This window comes from Strigops habroptila, chromosome 1 (genome assembly GCF_004027225.2).
Source record: "Strigops habroptila isolate Jane chromosome 1, bStrHab1.2.pri, whole genome shotgun sequence".
NCBI classification, from domain to species: Eukaryota; Metazoa; Chordata; class Aves; order Psittaciformes; family Psittacidae; genus Strigops; species Strigops habroptila.
Window position 1 is genome coordinate 112,067,751 of NC_044277.2, and position 23,504 is coordinate 112,091,254.

General features: G+C 42.8%; 1 protein-coding gene across 4 annotated transcripts in view; it reads left to right on the forward strand.

Annotated features, from left to right (window-relative positions):
* Window positions 1–10,609: 10,609 nt before the first annotated feature.
* Window positions 10,610–23,504, forward strand: part of NRP1 (neuropilin 1) — a 114,425-nt gene continuing 101,530 nt past the window's right edge. For all 4 annotated transcript variants that reach the window (XM_030479126.1, XM_030487747.1, XM_030496211.1 and 1 more), the window contains exons 1-3: window positions 10,610–10,730; window positions 10,897–11,396; window positions 14,652–14,826. In XM_030479126.1, the coding sequence (XP_030334986.1) occupies window positions 11,330–11,396; window positions 14,652–14,826 (242 nt within the window). In that variant the 5' untranslated portion in view covers window positions 10,610–10,730; window positions 10,897–11,329. The remainder of the gene's footprint in view (window positions 10,731–10,896; window positions 11,397–14,651; window positions 14,827–23,504) is intronic.

Consider the following 23,504-nt stretch of genomic DNA (forward strand, 5'->3'; position numbering starts at 1 on the left):
TGTTGGCACACAGAGGTGGATTGTATGGAAGCTAATAAGGCTTTTTTAATTAAAATGTTTAAAAATCGTGATTCTAGCCTGATACTAATAACACTAATTTATTAAAGCAATAGAACCATGCCTTTTACCAAGGAAAGGCAGAAGCCCCAGTGAAGACTCATGGTATATGTCTATAACCCATGAAATTAAAAAGGGTGAGTGCGCAAGCTTGAGCATTTGACTCTTGATGTCCACTTTCTCTGCATTCTCCTTGGTAATAGTTTGGACTATTCCCCTTACATCTCTTCAAGACAAAGCTTGGGTTCATCCTGGGATTAGCTTCCACCAAGGAGCAGTATGGGTGAGGCCATACCATGTTTAGCTATCTCCATCTGTCACCATCCTTCAACATTAACCCAGAAGACCTCATACTCTCACATGCAACCCAAAATATTCACACAATACTCCAGGGCATGTGTATACTCTCCATATCACACGTATTAAAATCCCACTCTTGAGGCTGTAAGGCAGTTTCCTCATTAGCAGCCTGGCCTATGGACCCAGTCCTGATGACAAGTGTTGTTAACACCATGTCAACAAACGTCTGAGAAAAACTGCGGAGCCAGCCTGGGCCTCAGAGAGAGAGTAACTCCCCTTTCAGCATGCAAAAAGAAAGCCCAGGAAGGGAGGGCCAGCCAGGTGCCCCAAAAGAAACATCAGGATATTGCACCATCCACAGGCCATACTGATAGCACAACACAAGTTCAAAAAACAAAAAAGTATCCTAAAGGCATTGTCTAAAAGATGGTTTCCTGATACCTATCCACACTCCAGTGTTTAGCTCACTCATAGTTGGCCCAGGTAAGCTTAGAAGGATCTATCTATACCTTAGCACAGGCATAGGGAATCTGTGGGTGATCCGGTGGCATAATGGACAACACACTGGACATGTTCAGGACCTGGAAAAGGAAGGCAGGAGATATAGCATGAGAAGGGTCATCTCCCACTGCCTTCAGTGTTTTCCCAGAACTCACCATCACACAGCTGGGCTTCTACTGTGTAGTAGAAACATATACATGCCCCTCTTACAGCAAACATGAGATCCACTCCTGGATGTGGTGGGGGAGCAAACTGGCACAGCAATATGGGGTGGTGACCTTCTGTGCCTCTCAAAGGCACCCTCCTCCCCCAAGTAGGGAATTTGAAACTGCAGCAGAGGCTCGACCCAGATCCCATTGCCAAACTGCGATTCACACTGCTGAATACTGAAACACTTCCTAAACCTTCTGCTAGCCAGAGCAGTTGGAAGCCCTGTGCACCCTGGCTTGGCAATGCAGAGAATCACCTAGTAGCTGAATAATAGGAATTTGGAGGGAAGAGAGATGATGAACCCTTTGCATGTCCTCATGCTCAAGATCCTCCAAGACCCTCCAATAAATCCTGCCTGGAGTATCTGCAGGGTCTGATCTCTATGTTTCAGCAGGGTGACTGCTCTCCACACTGGAGAGCTTAGCAACAGGCAGTTATCAGTAGTGCTCATATATACACCGCACCCTCATTAGTTTATCAGTCTGGCTATGGCCTGTTTAATCCAATAAAATATGAAGCTATTTCTAACTGATGTAAGTAGGGATTGGAATGACTGTAAGTTACAGAGCAACACTCTTTCCTGTTCTATCCTTTAGAAAAAGACACTTTTATTTGGACTCAGGTTGACAACAGAACAAAATTATCCTAATCTTTTTAATGTACATTGAGTTAAATTTTATGAAGACAAGATTTTCCATAGGGCATAGGCAAGCAGCAGGATCTCCCAGAAAAAGGTATTTCTCAGGTAAATCTTCTCATTGGTTGCCAAGGAATTGCTTCTTTCCAATGTTTGTAATACCTTACCCTTCAATAAGAGCTGATTATGGCTGGCAGCATTCTTATTCTGGGCAGTAGGTCAATAGGTTAATATCCTGGCTAAAGGACCTGAGTGTGCTTCACTTGGCAACTCCGCAGAGTGCTGCCAGAATGCAGCAGCAGACAATAGCAGCAAGCTGAACTTCCTCAGTAACACTCCACCAAGGGAAGCACTACACCGAATATCCTCACTCTCCTTTAAATACCTGCTACTGTCCTTCTGCTGGGTTTTAACATATACAAGCAGTCTTGCCATCACGTCTAGACATAAACTTTTAAGCTACTTTTTTTTTTTAAAGCAGTCAGTGTATAAAACGTTCACATTTCATGTGTAACAATGTGGGCCTTTGGAAGGATGATCACCAGCTTGTCTCTGGTCTTCTTTAGCCATAAAAAAGGGTAATATTTAAAAGCAAAAATTGTTTGTCAACACTGTCTTACCACAAACTTCATATTTTTTTCTCCAAGTGCCACATTTACATAATTAAGAACCATTCATACACTTTGTTTTTAAATTTTAATTCACCTTAAACTCTGATGTATAGTGTCTATACATCAGTTGCATGAAGACTTGAAGAGATTCTGAATATACTGATGAATGCAAAATGTATTACATCTATACTGATTGCTCTAGGATCATGTATGTATGTAACAAAATTATCTCGTAATACAAAAATCAAGGCAGTAAATATAAAAGGGGCATTTTTCAATAAATCCAGTAAGTTCCCATCAGTCTCAAAAATGATATTTTAATTATATTCAGGGAGTGATACTGCGCATGTCAAAAAATCAATTTCATTAATTTGCTAACATTTCATCCAGATACTGTATCATCATACCTTTTCATCCAGAAAAGGTCTAGCAGTCCTTTTCTAATTATGGGTAATTGGGTGAAAGAACATTTGAATTTATATTAACATGTGAACTTTCTGCATGAATGATACAGAGCTTTCCAGCAAGATGCTCAGTGTTCTACTAAGGAGCTGAAAAAACATCAGCTCCTATTCCATGTTGTATGGCAACCGAGGTTACTCAGTCTTTTGTAAGGCTACTCAGTATCTTGCAGGATTAATTTGAAGTGGTGTTCTTGGCTATTGGTCACAGCATGGTATTTTCTGCCTAGCTGAAATCATCTTCATTCCAGTCAATAAAACCCAAGCACCTTTTGGATTCACTACATGTAGTTGCCAAGCCATTAAAGTGGGCTTTGACCTTTTTCCAGTCTATATGTGGTACCTCGTTTTTGTCTATTACTCATTAAGATCTTTGTGATGGAAGAATTTGCCCCAAAGGAGGAGGAAATAATTGAAGGTTTTATGATATGCTATGGCATGATGAACAAGCCAGGAAGGAAATCTCAAAAACAACATAACATATAAATGTCAGAGAGTTTCCACTCAAACACAAAACTTATCAGAATAAATCAAGGACTGTTACTAATCAGAATCTGAAATAATCTTAAAGAACAAAGGTGTGCATTAGAGTGTAACTACAGGGATGAAAAAGGAGACGATGTCATGTTTATAAATTCTGCAATGGTGACAAAGAAGCTTCAACACAGTAGAGCCAGTGGAGCAGTTGAAAACAAAAAAGCAATGTCTCTGGATAGATTTAGAAAAACATTGAATTTAATTTTTTTTCTCAGCAAACAAGATGTTCTCTGCAAATGATATGAATCCTTTGTCAAGGCTGTCCAGATGGCTTTCGTGAATAAAACACTGCACACAACAGCGACATACTTGTTGGACAGACAACTTACAGATTTGGAAACAGCCTGTTGGAGAGCTTCTTCATTAAACTAATAATGTTTCTGGTTATTTGGTTACAAGAAGCCAAGGGCCTGGTGACAATTTCACAAAAAGTAAAGTGTTAGCTGCTATGACAACCTGGACAACTGTGTTTCTCCTCATGACAACCTGTCTGAATTATATAAAATAGTGAACCCACAGTGAAAACTAGATTCCAGAAAGGTCTCGAAGAAATGTAAAACCACACCTGAGAGATTACAAGAAATCTAACACAATGATTCTGTTACATTTTTAATGGAATAAGATTGAGAAGATTGTGAAACGTGTTGAGAACTGCTTTGGTTATTGCTTAGAAGCTTCTTTACGAAACTTTTTTTTTTTTTCCCCACAAAGTAGGTAAAAATTATAAATTCAACCTTCCTCAAAACAAGAGTTATTCAGTTGACTTTATTGGCAACTAAACGGTCCCAGTACAGGTGAAAATGCAGTAGAAAAGACAGGAAGGGAAAAAAAGACACACAGCACAAATTTCAAAAGGTGGGGCCTTTGAAAACATAATTTCCTGTTCAGTCAGTCCTTGTTCAGGCTCTCATTTACCTTTTTTTTCTTTTTCTAGTTATATACCAGGGAATCTGCTAGTCCAATTTTCTATCAATCACCCCTGTTGAGTTTCTTTGACATCCCTCTACTGCGCCCTAAAAATTCTTTTTTTTTTAAATTGCACACTCATATTCCATAGCCAAAATGTCTTTTAACTGCATCTTCCTGATAAATAACAAAATGAAGTCTGACTCTCTGGGGGTTTTTTTCAAAGCAATTTTACAAGACAACATTTCAGAGCGATTTTTCTACAGACGTAACAATAAGGAGAAAATACTGAAAGGAACCAACACTCTGAATATGAATCCATTATCAGACCAGTTACATTTCTTGCTTTCCACTTTCAAGCCCCAGTATGAAACAAAATTTACCCACGTAAAGCCTAAGAGCTCCTCCCAGATTTCAGTCCATATTCTTAAAGTACAAGACAACAGCAGACATATAAACTAATATATAATTTATTTGAATAATCTCCTACCACTACATGTAATCACCTGAATAAAGATCTGTGTGTTAGGGTTTGCTTCCATCTATCTCCAATGAAGCTAACCAACTGGAGGTAATCCATTGCCTAAGAGTTAACCCCTCTGAATACGATTCCCTGAATTTCTAGTTAATCCACTATACTACAAATGGGTTCTCCATTTCATGTATAACATCAAAGTATGCCAATGTAAATGTTCTCTAGTTAATAAATAACCCAAACAAGCATTTAGCTGAAAAGCCATTTAACATCATCTGTAATAAGTGACAAAGAAAATTATGATAGAGAACATCTCTTGGAGAAGATGAGAAGATGGCTGAGAAAGGGAAACTGATCTGTAATGAATGCAGTACGACTGCTTGTTTACAGTGATTGCTGCATTGTAGCTAAAGGAGGTGCATGACAACCATGTAGCATCGTTGTGACAGCTTCCATTTCCCTAGTAACATCGCACCCTTCCTAGTATTATTCCATCAGATACAACATGTATAAAGTAGTGCATATAAATTTCAATAAGATGATATAATCATGTGGCCCTTTACAGATGAATAGATTACATGAACAGGACACTATTTTTCCAGCCAAAAATAGAGCAAGACAAGAAATACACAGATACTTCTGACACTATTTTCACCTACTTCTAAATGATTATAGATCTTCAGTCTGGCAAAGCCTTACTTTGCAAAGAACTGCTATTTTGGCTTTTTGTGGCAGTTATCTTACTGTAAACACAGACATTTATATACCCATTGTGCAACCAAATTGAAATAACTAAATTTGATAAAAACAAGTTTATAATCTAAGGGTCCATTATCATCATACAGGGCCTGCTTTTCTCCTTTGAAATCAGTGGGATTTTGTCATTGCCACCAGTGGAAACGTGATCAGATTTTTACCCAGTATGGGTGGATTTCCTATATATTACTTCCTTCACCACAGAAACAGCCACTTCAGAACCCCTTGAATTAATCAGGCATTATTATTAAGGACACTACCATAAATCATATGCTGTATATGTCCCATACATCCCATTTCAGATAAAAAGCAGATTACACTAAGGATATACATATATTACTGAAGAAAAGACAAGAAGTGGAAAAATCTGGAAGAAGATGGTGAACATGCTTAGATTTTGGCAGCTGTGGCAATGGAAGCAGAAGAGGAATTAGGCCCAGGACAGACCTGACAAGCTTGTTGTCAAATTGGAAATGGGACTAGAATGATATGTGTGATGATTTGCCTTTGACACAGATGAAAACATTTGACTTCTGATAATCAGATAATCAGCTAATAAGGCCTTGGGCTGTGCTAATTTGTTGGAGCGGAAGGTGTTTAGACAGGATGATGAACATTGATAAGGCATTTGTGAGATGGCACAGTTGTTTGGTAAGATATTTGTTAAGTCACTCTAACCCTAACAATGTAGTCAATGTGGAGATGATGTAAATGCAAATGAATCTGATCTCTAACCAATGGAGTATAGGATGATCTGAGTGTATTTTGTAACACATGGCCATATGTAAATTTAAATAGTGTATAAATCAAATGGCATGGCTTGTGAAAATACATGTATTTGCAGTGGTTCTTCAGAGAAGGGTAAGATGTGCAGAGAAAGAAGAAGGAACCTTTAGATGCATGTGGCTGTGTGTGGAAAAGAGATGTAACGTGAGAGGACAGGGTAAAAAAGCATTAGGTGTGAGAGACTGAGTAGGAGGATAAAAGATGTAGGAGATAAAAGGGTTGAGAGAGGAGAGATATAGACAAGGGAAAATGTATGTCTGATCTTAAAGATAAGGGTAAATAGCTTCAGTTCAGTACAGTAAGCAACACGAAGCCAAGCAGTGATTCATATGGCCAAAGCAACAGGAGGGGAGATGACACAGAAGCCTAATTTTGGAGAGATTATTGGGGAAAATAAGTGAAAGAATAGGAGAAGATTAGAGAGAAGGTTATAAATGAGCACCAGACTATATATGAAGATATTAGTAGGTACTAGTCATAAAGCAAATATATTCTCCACTAAAAATTGGTAGGAAGTCTCCATTTTCAGGCATTTAATATTATGGATGGGTTTAATTTTTTGTGTTTCTTTTTCAAAATAATACCAAATAAAGGTTCTTCAGCCATGGATTAATCATTTGCCAAACTTAGGTTTTAATTAAATGCATTACTGTGCTATATGATTGCATAAAAGAGTAAACATCAAAGTTGCTCTGTTCTGCTATCGTTAAAATGGAAAAAGTGTTTTTTCCTTTGGAATTTCAAGTTTTATATTACATGATTTAGCCCAAGGCAAATATTTTTTATGGCTGAATTATAAAGTTCTTGAGAAACAGGTTTCTAGCAGAAGTGCAGACAACCTTCAAAAAAACGTTATAAGTACAAAGTCAAATTATGAAGCAAAGATGGGCTTGAACCCAAACCCCAAAGCTAGCCACTCCATTAACTTTTGAATACACTGGATGCAGATTCAGTCCTTGTAACACTAACTCATCCTTCCCATAAAATCCCATTACCGATGTGAAAATGGAGAGCTGAACAAATGTGTAAGCGTTGCAGGATCGGGACCTAAAATACCATGACTAAAATGTGAGAAGTGGATTATAAAGAAAGACTTCTGAATGTTTCATTTGATGAGACTTCTGAATGTTTCATTTGATGCCAGTTTATATTCAAGATGATTAAAGATTAACCATTTTCAGATAAATACATGTAAACCAAGGACAGACTGTCTTCACTTATCATTTCTGGCCAATTCATACACGAAAGAAACCTGCACTTGTATCTGTGAACTAGAGAGAAAAAGATGGGTACAAAAACTAGACTAATGCCATTCACATTATGGTAGGGAAGGACCTTAATGTACCAGACTCCTCTATACTTCCTCGGCCTTCAGAATTCAACAGCAAAAAAAAAAAAAAATCTCAGTGTGAAATCCAACATGTCCACAGAGTGCTGAGGCAGAAGGGTAGAAATCCTCTTTCATGGGCCATGTTAGCCACAACACAGGCCATTCCTGCTCAGCTGTCCTTGCAGCCCGGTGCACATCTCTCTGTGCAAGAAGAGGAAGCAGTGATATTTGAGACATGAGCATGTTGAAATAAACGTTGGTATATGGATTAGTGGTTACAGAGTAGGCTGAGGTGATAAAAGCAGCCTTCCTCGTTAGTCTTACAATTTATCACATTGTACCATCTTGAGTATGTGTTCTGTCTGCATTTAAGTGTTTAATTTTTCTTTCAAAGAATGGAATTTCTTTAAAATACACTAGCTACATGCATCTGCAGATGTGCCTGCATCTGCAGATGCAGAAAGTGACTTCTTCACCTGATAGGAAAACAAATGGAAAAAACCACCACAGTTTGGTTGATTGGTTGGTGGGTTGGTTGGTGGGTTGGTTGGTTGGTTGGTTTACAGCATACAACTGGAAATGAGTATTTCCTCTCTACAGATTCACAGAAATTACCTGACTAATCCCAGAGCAAGAGAGCCATCACTGTAATGCACTGAGTGTAACTTCCGAAATACATGCTCTCTGGTTATTTGCTTACTATTTTTCACTTACATACTTACTCTTGGCTTCTGAGACTGAGTTTTTAAAACAAATGTGTGTATACACTTCTGCAGCCCCCCAGTAAGCAGGTAATGTCTGTTTTCAAAAACAGATGTATTTTATTTTAAAACCTATGTTGCCTCTCAGTTAGTTGCAGACTATGAAGTACTTCAGGACAGAACCAATTTATCTCAAGGACTGTCCAGCAGCATAAGAGTTTTAATAATCAGAAAGCACTGATAACTCTACCCTTCCCCCATGTTCTGGGAACTTCTATAAAAGAAAAAAAAATAAAGGGGCTTAATGTGCTAGCCATAAAATATACATCCCAATCAATCAAGGAAACGCGTAAGTATTGGATATGATGATCCAGAGACTGCCTAAAGATGGGGAAATGAAACTGAACCCAATAACTCAAGTCTGACTAGTTCCAGCCTGCCTGGTTTCCAGCCTGGCTGCAGGCACAGGCAGGGGCAGGAGCAGGGGCAAGAGCAAGGGCAGAGGCAGAAGCTAAGAAAGGAAAGAATGAAGCATACAGGGAGTTTAACAGAATCAAACTGCACTTTAGTGCACGATGTTACAAAACTGCAATCACGAAAGGGAAATGTCTGGCAAAAACTCAGAAAGTGATGAGACAGTGTGCAGTATGAAACCAGAAGACAGATTTCCTACGGACTTAATCTCCAGACTTCGGCTGACCTTAATGTCGGGGCTTCAAAAGGGCAGTGAGGGAGAGTGAGTGTGGAAGGCTCAGAACTGGAGCTAGAGACAAAGGGATGAAGGAGGCTGAATCTGTGTATGATTTCTGAACACAGATGTAACACATTTGTAGTTAATCTGTGTGGCTGCAGACTTACGACTATGTTTGAAAACTATTTCAAACACGTTTATATCTTCAGAGTGGACAGGGATTTACTGCTGTGGCGACACTTGGAGGATGACCCTGCCCTCAGCAAAGCCAAACTCTTTTCCCTCTGCATCCTTCAGAGAGATTCCTTGTGGAGCATGTGCTCCAACAGGCCCTTTTCCTGATAAAGCGTTAACAGTGTTTGCCTCGGCTATGTACCAGTAACAAATAGTTTTCAAACTCCGCTCTGGGAGATGAGAATGGCTGACATCCACTGTTGGCTGCAGGTCATTTTCCTAGCGCAGACCCATCTTTGGGGACCTTTTAACACAGTGTTTCAGCTTTCAGCCTTAGAGCTCTTCCTCTAACTCCCATCCCAGTGACTGGATTGTCTCCACACAGGTGGAGCTCAAAGCACTCCACATAAAACAAGCGGTTGGGTTCATCTAGGTAATCACTGCTGGCTGCAAGGATAGCCGGTATGGCAGGGCAATGGGGCAAGGAAAGGACAGGCCCCATAGCTGGTGAGCATCAGACCGTGCAGCCAAAAAGCAAGATTCAGAGCTCGCTGTGTCCCTGCTTTGTGCCTGTCCCCTGGTGCCGGGAAGAGGGGGGGGTAGGGGGGATTGTTCAGGAGACACACACTCCCTAGTAGAGATTTCATACCACATAGCCTCCATGAGGAGGAGAGCTGACCCAGGGGGACCCCAGCAGCTCCTCAACCCCTCAAGAGGCTTCATGAGAGACAGACAGACTGGGTGGCAAAGCCGCAAGGGAAGCTGAGAGAGGCAGGAGCGACAGGCAGGGTAAGAAGGTAAGAGGGAAGAGGGTCTGGAGGGAGAGGGTTCAGGAAGACGCCCCAGAGATGCAGAAATGCAAAGGGGACAAGGGCAGTGGGTCTGGCTGACCTGCCACCTGGGGGTGCCTCCACGGGGCATCCTCACAGCCCACACCAGTGCAGCCAGCAGCCGCTAGGATCACAGGGGATGGTGGTGTCCCACTGGGGGACAGCTTGGGACTCCGAGGGACACGCGTGGGGCTTGGCTGCACATTCCCACTAAACAAAAAGGGAGTGGTTGGGGGAGAGCCGGGAGGGGACAGGGCAGGGTGCCCGCGGAACACCACGGAGCGAGCAAGCCGGGACACGGGCTGGGTGCATGTGTGCGATTCTGCCTGCGGGGCCGGGGCGATGGGGGAGGCCGGGCCGGGCCGGGCCTGGCTGTGCGGGGGTTGCGGGGCGCAGGTGGGTGTCTCCGCCCGGATCGGCTCTACCTGCCGTGGCGGGGGACGCTGCCTCTCCCCACCCCTTTCCCCCTCCGCGTCCTCCCGAGCCAGCCCCCGCCTCGGCTGAGTGTCAGGGCCGTGTTTGTTTGTTGGTTCTTCCGCGCTGCCGATGTCCTGGGGGGCTGAGGAGGAGGAGGAGGAGAAGGAGGGCGTGGAGGGGGAGGGGACTGGGGCTTGGGAGACGGCGGCTCCTCGGCCTCTCTTATTGCCGCTGAGTTGCGCTCCTCTTCCTCAGGCTGCGAGCAGGAGCCGCCCGGGCGCTTCCCCTTTCCCCGTCCGGCCGGGAGTCCCTGCGGCTACAGCGCGCTCGCTCGCCTCCCGCCGGGGCAGGTGAGTGCGGGGCGCCGGGCACAGCCGGGCAGCGCCCGTCACCGCCGCCCCGGGGCTGCCGGCCCCGCGGGAGAACGGGGCAGGCGGGGGGGACGCAGTTTGCCAAACTCTGGCGGCCGGCTGGTCCCCGCTCAGGGCCGCTTCCCTTCCTTATCTCCTCTCGCAGAGCACCCCCGCCCCGTCTCTCGGAGCCCGCCCCGGCAGAGCGCTCCCGAGGTGCCAGCAGCCGCGAGGATTTTTGTCTGTCTTGTTTGTATGTTTGTTGGGTTTCGTTGGGTGTTTTTTGTTTTTCCCCTCGTTTTCATTTGGCTTTCTAGTCTCGCTGGGAATGGCAGGGGCAGCCGCGCCCGGAGAAGGAACAAGTGTGGGGAAAGGGAGCGGGAGCCGGAGCTAAATGACAGGATGCGGGCGACTTGAGGCGCAGAAAGAAGCCAGCGTCCCCTGCCCCCGGGAGTGCCCTTGCGGGCCGTGCCTTCTGCTCCTGACTCCGGCCGGAGGATTTAAGATCTAGGAAGAGTTGTGCGTGGAAGGCTTTTTTTTTTTTTTTTTTTTTTTTTTTTTTCATTTTTCTGCCTCCTTTCCCTGCTGTCGAAGGGAAAATGGACTGGGGACTTCTCCTGCACTGTGCAGCCCTCACCTTCACCCTCGTCAGGGCTCTGCGAAGCGGTGAGTGTCACGGGGACGTCGAGTCTCAGCTTGGGCAGGCAGCTACGGGGCTGGGCTCGGGGCTGCCTGAGCGGGGCGCGGGCAGCGGACACGGCGGGGACTGGAACGGCACCGGCCCGGGCCCGGCGAGGGAATTTTTCACCGGGGGAGGCAGCGGCGCGGCCCTCGCCCCAGGATCGCCGGCCCGGCAAAGCCTTCCTACTTTATTTTCTGTTCTTTTAGGTTGTGGCATAAAGCAGGCTGCTAGCTCTCACTACATCAGGACAGCCAATTATCTTAATAATGTTTCCTCCCATAGGCAATTAAATAAGTCTTGCCTTCGATATCTGAAAGATAATGAACACTTTAAAGGAAAGGCTCTCCCCACCCCCCTTGCTTTTTTACAAAGCATAAAATTTCAGATTATCATGCCTTTTATAAGATGTGTGTGTACCTGCGGGTAGTCTTTAAACGGAGAGCTCTCTACGCTACCCCTTCCCCAAGTCTGCAGTTTACATGCAACTTGCACAGTGCCAAGAAGGAAGCTGAGCTTCTCTGTGAAGGCTCAAGACTCCCTTCCAAGAGAAGAAATCCCTTAACAAATGACTGATGTAGCTAGTTTACTATCAGGCAGCCCTTGAAAACACAACTAATTAAAAGCAGCATGCTCCTCCTTCCCTGAACAATGCCAGAGCACTGTGCATATTTCACTGCATGATGCATTTTTAAAGATGGTCTAATTGTGGGACTGCTTGACGTTTAGCTCTCACACATGAAACAGATCATGTGAGTTTTCCTTCCCCGACAAATCCTGGGCAATTATTATTAAGTAATTATCAAATATTTACTTTTGCCTGACTGAGTTTTCAATCAAAGTAATTAAAAGAAGAGAGCACCCTCCACTTACGCTGGTATATTGTTTTAATAAGGGACCGCAAGTGGAGTGTCGTGGAAAAGAGAGTATTAAAATTGCATGTTTTATGATGGAAGTTAATCTCTTTCCCAATATGTTTTGAGGAGGCAGCTTAATTTAATCAGGACGAGCTGCCTCCTCCAGTGCTGTGGCACAGGAGCGAAGGCGCTAGAGGCGTGTGCCAAGCCTGGCTTGGGGATGCTCCGAGAGGTGCGCTTTGCTTATCCCCCATCCCCACATATGGCTCCCACATAAACCAGAGCTGCCTCTAGTCCTGCACCCTCTGAGGGGTGGGAGTGGGCCACCCGCTGATCTTGTTGATCATTTCTCCCCAGTAAAAGAAAGGGTATAGGGTGGGTTGCTGGCAAAAGCCTCCACTGTTAGCAGTTAATGTGTGGCCCTGCTGGAGTCACCAAGGCCATTAACCTCCTCTGAAACCTACCAGACCTACTAATGCCACCTTCACCTACACGCAGTACTAGTGTCTGCTAAATTAATTCATTAACCCTATTTAGAACTAATGGTCCAAAGTCATTAGAAACTGCTCTTCTTAATCAAGTGTGAGAGAGATTGCACAGAGCCAGGGAGTCTAGCAGACCATATTATCTTATTACACTGTCACTTTCCCAGAAGTCACAGATTAAAGAGTGCTGGTAGTAGTGAGTCCACCTCAGCGTCCTCTGAAGTGACTCTGTCAAGTGACTGGAAGCAGCGCTGCTTTATTTCAGGCATTTAACAGATGCCAGACTCTGCCATGTTGTTTGCAGGGCTGGAGTGGGCTTAATGAGGCAGGATCACTTTCCGAGTGTGCTTACACAGGGAGGAAAAGGCAAGGTTCCCTGAGAGCCCCGGACAGCGAATTAGCAAGATCACCAGTGACAGCTTTTGGGCTTTGAGTTGCAACACCTTTTGTTCTGGTCAGAGGAAAACAGCCTATTTTGCAAAGGCAAGGCAGAAATAAATAATAAGATAACCTTTCCCAGCAATATGCTTAGCATGTTTTGACCATACAGCTGAGTACATATCATCCCCTTCCCTCCTAATTTATGGCAAAAGATTTCTATAAAGAGTATAGCTTTATGCATTTTTGATGTGCGTTTCCTCATTCACTTCCATTTGACCTGTTTTTCCTACAATAAAATCCTGTACCCTTATAAATTCATACTGAGAGCAAGGCATGCCATTTTGCTTTCACAGGGAATGTTATTAGAGTCAGCACTGCAGCCTGTGTATACTACTATTGGGATGTAGTGATATACAGCCTTGCTTTTTAGTGTGGACATTTCTTCCTGCCTGCAGTTTTCTTTTATATTTTATTGCTCAAAATTAAACGATCAATGTCTGGAGAAAGTTTTTCCTTCCTGAAAGTCTATAGAAAGAAATCCATAGTAGTAAAAAAGTGGTAACACAAACCTGCACTGGATAGTGAAGTGAGTGACCGTGTAGGCTGGGTTTCTTGTCCCTTTTTATTTTTCCTATAAACCTTAAAATGCAACCCTGACAATGCCGGCCAAAGGAGCAAGATGCAGCATACCACATTTCACAGTCACACTTGGTGATTCTGGAAACTTTTGCAACTATTTTGCTATTAAAAAGAAATCTTTGTTGTTGTTGGGAGGAGGGAGGGAAGAGGAAAGGATGTTGTTCTGCTCCATTACTTTGATGCAGTCTCCAAGCATGAACAAACTTCCTTGAAGAAATAAATAGTGGATGATTTCTGCTTCACTAAAACCACTTTGTTCTCTGCTACCCTGGGTTTGAAGAGCACAGATAGTTTCAACCTGTGGAGATTTATGGACTGATAAAACAAAGGGAGGGTCTGCTGCAAATGAGCTTGGATCCAACAAGACAATCCCAGTGGTCAGTGACACAGACCAGGCTTATCTCATAGCTGGGCAGGGGGTCAAACGGCATCCTTTTAGCTCTCCTCCCAGTTTTCCTTAAAACTTCATACTTAAGAAGATTATACTTTTTACAGATAATTGGGTCTCAGATATCTTTCTGAGCCAACATTTAACACTGTTGTGAGGATGCAAGGTTTTAACACCGTAAGGGGCACTGTTTGCTCAGGGCAGGGGGCTTTTTGAAAGGATGGTGTTTAGAAATGGGGTATCTTCTGCTACCTGCTGTCTGTTCAGCTGCCGGACACGATGGGCACTGAGACGCAGACCTCTTCCCTGCGGTAATATGTAGCAGGGATGTCTGTGCTAAAAGCACAAGGATGCAGCAAAAGTTGCTTGAAGAAGGCTGCAACACCCCCCAGCAGTGCCACGGCGGTTCGCTGGTTCGCTGCTGCAGGCTGAAACCAGGTGCATGCCGCGGGGGGAACTGAGAAAAGCCAATCTGTTTGCTTTCCCCCGCAGATAAGTGCGGCGACACGATCAAAATCGTCAATCCCGGGTACCTCACGTCTCCCGGTTACCCCCAGTCCTACCACCCTAGCCAAAAATGCGAGTGGCTGATCCAGGCCCCGGAGCCCTACCAGAGGATCATGATCAACTTCAACCCCCACTTCGACCTGGAGGATCGCGACTGCAAGTAAGTGCGGGCGCCGCGCTGCGGAGCGCCACGGCGCCACCTGCCGGCCCGCCGCTGCCGCCGCCGCGCTGGGCTCCGCGGGACTCCGCGCCGCGCCCGGGGTCGCTCCCCGCCGCTGTGCAGGCGCTGCGGGCGGCCGCTGCTATGGGACGAGGGAGGAGGCGCTCAGCGGAGCATCCTGCGGAGCGGGGGTTTGGTGGGTGGGGGTGTGTTAAAAACATCTTTGCAACTTTTCGAGGTTTAGAAAGTGTATTTGAATCCTGTCTGCCTGATGGGCATGCGGGTGGATGATGGTGGTGATGCGCGTTATGGGGGTGCGATTCATTGCGTGTGCTTTTTTGAGTAAGTCTCTAGAGTTTTTTAAAAAATAGTTCCCTTTCATTTTGTATCTCCACAGCTACAAATAGCCTATAGCAGAAACAGGCAATTTATAAATTGCCAAATCCTCTTAACGCAGAGTCAGTCTGGCATTTACTCTCACTCATTAATGGGCAGTCGACTGCAGGACTGATAGTCATATTTCCCCCTTTCTCCCTTTGCTGCTGATTTATAGCCAGTAGCTCTGCTTCCCCCTCCTCCTGCTCTACAGTAGTGCCCTGAGAGACAGAAGGGGATCTCTGAGGCTCCCTTTGCTCCCCTCTGCTTCCATTCCCTTTGACCAGGAGTGACAAGGGGAGTCAGAGCCTTCCAGAAGCTGTTCTTCACTTTTCCCCAAATCTGTAAAACACATAGCATAGCTTGCACAAGGCAACACATGGTCAGGTCATTGCCCTCTTCAACATGCCTTCTAAATTCAGCCACTGGCTTCATGAAGAAAGTATTTTAGTGATTCATTATTTAAAAATTTCTTGAGTATCATGGTTTTCTCATCCCCTTCTGACAACTGCAAGAGAGAGAGTTATTGTTCATTAATGCTACCAGTCAGAGTTTTCTCTGCATGTCAGAAAGATTAAACTCAATAGCCATTGGTGCTTGGCATTTCATGGAAGTATTTGGGATTTTAAAGGATTTGGTCTTGTAAAATGATGCTCAGCATCATCAGGAGTGATTGTAACAGACCATGAGGTTAGAGTGTTGGACTTAGAGAAAGAGGGCAACTGTACTCAAGCACCTCATTTTTACCATGCACGTCTTCGTTCCTATTATCTATAAATTGATTACTTAGATCACAGTTATTGATTTCCCTTAAAAATCAAATTCTTTAATGGTGCAGTGTGGTGCTTAGTTGTTTGGTTTGTTTTTATAATCTCTTCTATATCAGCATTTCAGTATCACAGTTGGGTGATAATGCAGGAAAACCCTATGCTCATAAAACGAAACTGATTCTTCATTAAAATGAGGTTTTACTGTGGTGTTGGAGCCACAGCTCATATTCACACCATATGTTCACACGCTGACTTCCCGTTCTTTAATTTTTAATTTGTCATGCTCAGGCAGTAATTCACTTCCCTGTGTCTTCTTGATACAGGTTTTGCTTTCATTCTGTGGGACAGTCCTAATGCTTTAAAATGTTTGTCTGTCTCTCCGTGTCTCTTAGATAGAGATTAGGAAATTATATCAAGCATATTTCAGTGTCAAGTCCTTTTTGTTCCTTGCTAGAATACATGTTTTTCCAACGCTGTAAAACCAACATGGTCTTTGACAGGAGTGAAATGGTGTACAGCATACAATTATTTGAGGAACAAGTAATCTTTGTGGCATAGTGTTGTGCTAAACAGTGCTAGACTGAGCTGAACTGGGTCCAGGGAAGGGATTGACTCCCTCCTTCCACTGCTTCCTTCTCAATATTCATTGTCCACTGTTCCCCCCTGCATTATTTCTTCCTCTGAAAGTGGATCCACTGCAGTAATGAGGTGGTAGTGGGTAGAAGGAAGTCTCTAAACAGGCTTGTTTGCACTGTCTTTGCAGTGCGCAGTGGTGATGACTTTACTGTTATTTGGTCTATGCTGAAACGCTGATCTTCTAGATTATGCTAAATTACTCAGTTGCTACTTCACTTAGATTGAATATTGCTCTTTTTAACTTGAGAGGGATTGTATTTGTGCCAAAAATCTTAGGACCAGAATAATAGAAAATTATTTCAGCAACAGAAATTTGTCAACAATCTCTGTGGTTTGAAATTTCAGCGTCTACTTACAAAATTCACATTCCTTGTACCAAATATTGGATACGAGAGGAGATAAATGCAATAAAACATATCACAAGATTTTTTGGTTTTGCAGCTAAGTACATTCAGATTTCCTAATACACTTAGTTTATTAACAGCTCAGTCTGGAATCTAGAAATGTGCAATTTAGGTTACACTCTAGTTTATTGAAAGGTTTAGCACTGGAAATTAATAAGCACTTAAATATGAAATGCAGATAGAAAAAGAGAGATAGGGGAATTCATGTCTGGGAACAAAAAAATGCCCCATACAATTAGAGTAGACTAGAGGAGAAGATTAGCTTGTTGGCCTAGCTCCCAAAATCTTCTTATAATGCTGTTCATTGCATCTTGGACTTTAGTTAGCATTGAAAACAACATTAATAACAAAGATCCCCTGAGCCCAGGGAGGGAAACTATGTGACTTTGGAAAGGTTACCTTCTTGTTCTGTAGTGCCAACAAGAAAATCAAGTGGCCTTATCTAACTTTAAAAAATATTACTCTGTATAGAGGGCTAGATGTATTGAAATGTAAAACTGGTGAAAGGTCGATTCTCTGAGGAGAATCAAAAGCAGCAAATTTAAGCATTAGCTGTACTGAAGCTGTTCCCAGTTAGTCTCTTTGTGTGTTAGGGTTTGGAATTAATTTTAAAAATATGCCCTTGATTTACCTACTTATTATGCTATGCTTTAATGAATAAGTATTTCTCAAATGACTGCTAATAAAATTCATATATGTATGATTTTCTGACAATCAGAACCATTTGAGTTGTTTTAAATTTCAAGCAAACATGGTGAAAATTCCTGTTTCTCTGGAGCTATTCCAAAGGTCTCGGCTTACACAGTTTTGAAGAATAAAGATACGCGAATAATTAAAAATATGTTCACACAGGCTAGGTTCACCTCATAAAAAACAACCTAGCCAGAAATACTGAACCAGCATAATAGAAATACTGGGTCTCGACGGGAAGTATACAGTCATGTCAACCACAGATGGTTATCAAGGACATACATAATGAAAAAATACATAGTCTCTTTTTAACTTTTAACTTTAATGAGTGCTCTGCCTCCTTTTCAGGAGGCCAGGAAACAGAAATTATGTTTGTACTTTAAGAGAAAAATAATTTCTGTTTGCCGTTTTGCCTTTTCTCAAGCAAGCCCCAGTAATAACTATGCATTTTTGGAGTCAGGAACATGGTTAAAATGAATAGAAGAGACAAAACATATGGCTACGTATTAGTTAAAATGCTCCAGTGTTTGTCGCATGTGGTAAATGCTTTTCAGCACTTAGCGCAAGCTGTACGAGTCTCGTGTTGCTGAAGTATCCTACTGTGTAAATGTAGCCATCTTGAATCTAGTAAAACTTTATACCTAGATAATAAACAAGAATGTCACTGATACAGTACTTTGAATTTATGGAACTTTTCCGGTTTCCCAGCAATGCACACTATCAGCATGATAATTTATAATGGTTTGTGGCAAATGTTGCTGAGCAAAGAGGTGTGTGGTTACATTCAGATCAGATGTCATTATCTAGGGAGCAATAAAAATTTCACAGACACTAGGTTAAAAACATTAAGAAAATGAATGTGAAGCTTCACAAGAAAAGGGCTTAAGAAAGGTGGAGGGTTGAGTAGAGAAAGACCAATAGTGGTTTCCTTACTGACAAATTATTGACTTTGTTGCCAGACTTGACCGTATTGTTTTACAGGGTTTTCACAGGTACACCACACAGCACAACCGTTTATTGTCCATCATTTACAGATGTAGAGAGTAAACATCATTTTTGCTTGACAATTATAAAGTATATACAACAATGCTGTCAAATCACTTGAAATGGAAAAATCACCCATTTTGGAAACATTCAAGTTGTAGAAGGAAATATGTCATAGGTAATCATTTTTTATATTGCATTTACCAGGGATTAGTTACAATGATGAGATTAGACATATGCAGAAATTGTGGTCAGTTGTAGAATACAGAGCAAAAAATACCTATGTTTGTTTATATAGAAGAAAACAGCTCCTCCAGATCCCTGAGTAAGAAAGCATAGCTGTCCAGACCTACAGAATGAAGCTGTAGCCCCACAGAATATAGACCCTAATGATGTTAGAAAGTCATCCATCCATTTTATTTCTAAATAATGTCAATGGATTTATGCTATAAATCTGTAGGTATAACAAACTGAGGTTGGTAAAATAAACAGGAGTACGGCAAGCCACGGCACAGCCTTTCTTTAGTTTCTGCAAAGTTTAAGCTTTCATTTGCTTATGGCTGAATCCTGGTTCCTATTCTTCCATGCGGTGAGGACTGCTTTGTGTAGACCTTGTGCCTGGTGTTTCTCTTGTGCAGGGGCAGTTTGAGCCCTTTGGTTTGAACCAATGAAGGTAAGGGTGCACATGTCCTTTCTGCCTGTCTAGAGGAGAACTGCCTGTAAAGGGCATTGCTGGGCTGCCTGTCAAGCCTTGCCTGTCAGAAGGGTCCTGTCAACGGCTGCACACGTGGTAGGTGCTTTCTGACTGCCCAGAGGTGCAGCTAGAGCCTGGCTTCAGGCTTATCAGACCTGAACTGCTCCCACAAGCTGCACCAAAGGCATCTCAGGTGTAATGGAGGGTCCAGCCCCAATATTGTTGGAAGCGATGGGGATTTTTACCCTCTGCTTCTACAGAGCTGTCTCCTGTTATTCTTTAAGGCTGTGAGGAAGGGTGCAGCACAGGCCCTGTAGGACTGGTTTATGACTGTATCAGTCATTTTGATGGTGAATGTCAGTGAGAGCTTCCCAATTCCCTCTCCCTCCACCACTGTTGAGCTCAACAGGCAATGAGATGCCTGCAGCTGACAACATGGGGTAAGTAGCAGAGCTAGCAAAGGAGCAGATTCATACAGGCCTGTGAGAACATATTTGCCTGTAGGTGAGCAGAGAAGCCTGAAGAAGCCAAGGCCTCTCAGCTTTCAAATACGGTTTTAACGGCCTGTCCCTGCTCCGCTAAGCATCAGCATTGGGCTTTTAGTGGGTTGCCTGGGGATGAAGTACCCAGGAGAGGAGGGAATGCCCACTCCTCACTACTGAGGGCAGCTGTTTGCTCTCATTTAATTAACCCAATCGCCCAGCCCACACACCCTGAGCCACCCCACTGCATACTTCACTGCAGGAGTCTGGCAAAGGCATGAAGGTCTCTCTGTCAAAGCCAGGCTTGACACAGCCATGAGCAGGACGTGAGACCCAGCACCCGCCTGCTGAGAAGGCTGTACCTTGTCCAAAGGGGAGGCACCCCCACCCCATTGTCTCCCTCAAAAATCTGTCCGTCGGAAGCTGTTTGGTGTTAATGACTATTTGGGAGTACCAAAGGGATGAAGGAACCATCCCTCATTCTGTCGCCAAAACTAGAAACAAATGTTTTTGGCATAGTTTAGAGGATGAGTTGTTGTAGTGGATTTGGGGACCATGTGATATCTCATGTTTCTGGGTGCACTTCAAGGGCATTTCTCTGATGTACATGAAGCACATGAAAGAATTTCTCAGAGAATATGCTGCTAGATTCCAGACAGCCTTGCTGGTGACCACTGCTATTTGATACCCTGTGGAAGGCTACAGTAAACCTTGTCAAGGAAAGGAATCAGCCAGGACCTGGGTAGGATCAGGGAAGTAGAAAACACTTGTTGCAGTAGACATGGAGCATGTTACCTCTCTTACATATATGCACACACTCAAACCAGAAAACCGACAACTTTTTCCTTAACTTAAACATTCTGGATCATAAAAATATATACAAGTATGTACTCTTTGCTACAGGATTCAGCATGTGTTTGCACGCAAGTATCAGATGCAAGTATCTAAAGATAATGCTGTCACTTTATTGTGCTTTAGAGACTAAATAAGAGTTGAAAGAAGCTGGAAATTATATTATTTTTCTGATTATACAGTGTAATAAACTGATTCTTTTGTTGTTCATCCAAGCACTTAACTCGTGAAAGTCTCTATTGTCAAACAGTTTTAACAATTCTTTCTTTTAGAGTAGCGGTTTGGGTTTGTGTTTTCTCAGGAAGAGGTAGTAGGGAAACCATGACCAGACTGCTTGATCATAGCTAGGGAGTCTGTGCTGGCCAGCATTCATGGTCATTCATTGCCCTCTGTGTATGGTGCATTCCCTGGCAAAGCAGAGCCTTGACTTGGATCTCTGTACAGTAGCGCATTAAAATTATAGTAACAATCATATGCAGGTGTTTCTGTTGATCCAGACAGTTAACTGTGGGGAAAATTCTGTCTTGATGTGTTACAATCAGGTGCCCTTCAGACAGGAAAAAATTGGGGGTCAGATATGGACCTATCCTTCATTCTTTCTGTGGACAGAGAGAGACAAATTCAGAACAGAGGGTTGAGTCCTTTTTAAATTGAAACCCATGGTGGTTGGCATTAGCCCCGTGAAACTCTCAATATGTTTTCAGTCAACCCCACAGTGCTGTCCTCTCCACTCCCCCTCTTCTGTGCTAATGTAATTAAACCAAAAAACTATGTGTTGCTGAAAATTAGTTTTTTAATTATATCTTATTGCAAGCTATAACATTGGATCATAATTTGATAATTAGAATATAGAGGATTTTATACATGCTGATGTAAAACCAACTTCAATTATTTTCTTTTGTAGTATTTCCAAAGAATGAAATTATGTCTGAAAACAAGATATACATGGTCTTACGCGTATGTGTCTAGACTTACATATTACACAGAACTATTTGGATACAGGCATACACGTTGCATGCATATCTGTAAGACTGTGCATATATACACACATTTACGCAGATAGTATAGATTTCTTAGTTTATTTAGAAGTTCCTAAAGTAGATCTACTCAGTAAAGCACTAATACCCATCTTAAGGCTGATAATTAGGTATAAAGAGAAAAAAGAGACAGGATTAGTGTTCAGATCATGTTCCAAATGCCTCTTAATTGGGTGTTTGTAATCAATCCTGATTGCAAGAGGCAGTGGTTTGGCAGAATAAAGAATGAAAAAGGCTTAGCCCTACTATTTTCCTGTTAGTTGACTTGGCCGTAGTATTTAGGTCAGGATTCAGCATCAAACAAGGTAATTTTGTCAGCCTTAGTGATCCGCATAAAACATATAAAAATATTTTCTAATGATATTTTTTCAAGCTAAAAACTCTCTCAAGCTAGAGTGTTATTTTTATCCAGAATCTTAGAAAGTGTTTTCAAGTGAACCACACAAAAGACTTTGTTCTCCTGGCCTCCATCCACCACTGACTTCTGAAATCAGGTCCGAGTTCACTGTGGGTCTTTCATTGCATTGACCTTGGCACTTTTCTCACCAAGACACAGTTTTCCACCACAAAACCACATAGCTTGGTATAATGATTATTTCTTTATCCCGAGTAACCAAACAATTTTTTAAACAGGGTGACAGATTTCCTTCTTGCACTGCGGGAAGCAAGCACCTGGCCATTTCCAAATAGAGTTTTAATGAACTTCCTGAAAGAGATTTGAGAGAAGTTTAATAAGTCACCTGCCAACTTCTTAGGAGCATAGGTCATTTGCTTTTCTGTAGGAATTCACGAAAATGTGAGAGTAACCCCCTTCCCAAGTCCTGAACTTCCATGGAGGAAATTGATTTTCATGGGCAGTATCAAAGGTTTTTAGAAAGGTAACCTCAAAAATTTAAATTTCTGGTTGTTTCTCCATGTAAAGTACTGTGAAACTCTGTGATCCACAAAGCTGGTGGTGAACTGTCTGAGCTTTATAATAGTTCATTTAAACAGGAAAGGATTGTGCATATTTAGACTCATCTTGTGTGTTAATAGCATTACAAATATTTTACGTAATGCTATAAAATGAAGAATTTAGATGGCTCAAAAGGACCATTGAGAAAATATCTCCATATGTGGAAGAGACATCCATTTGATGTGATGATTTCCTCCAGAAGAAACTATGCACATCTCCAAAGCACAATAACCAGCTGTTGTACAGGAGAAACTGGGCAGTTATCTGCTGCCTTCCACACTGATGTAGAGCTGCAGTGGCCACGTGCCCTATGCTTCCCCTAAATACAGACAGACTGAGCCTCCCACTGAATGAGAGCCTGGGTTAATGCCTTCCTTACATTCCCAGCAGCTTGGGCTCCATTGCATGCTTGTCCTGTGGGCTGCTCCATGCCCCCATGAAAGACACAACCCATCAGATCTATGGGGTGGGAAGGGTTTGGAGTGCCCCGCTGTGGGTGGGGATACTCACTGCTCTTGCAGCTCAGCTGTGTGCTGGGGCCATGCCCCACTGCTTTACACATTGGAAAAGAAGATATAGGTAGTCCTTTCTCTTTTTCTCTTTCTCTTTTTCTTTTTCTTTTTCCTCTTCTTTTTCTTTTTCTTTTTCTTTTTCTTTTTCTTTTTCACAACATTCTGGAAATTGGAAGTTGGTAACCTAAACCAGGATAGAGAGGTCTGTTCACACCGATGTGATTATTCTGCCTCAGACTTTGAGAAATGCACCCTCACAGCCAATGTTTTGCTCATTCACATAAACA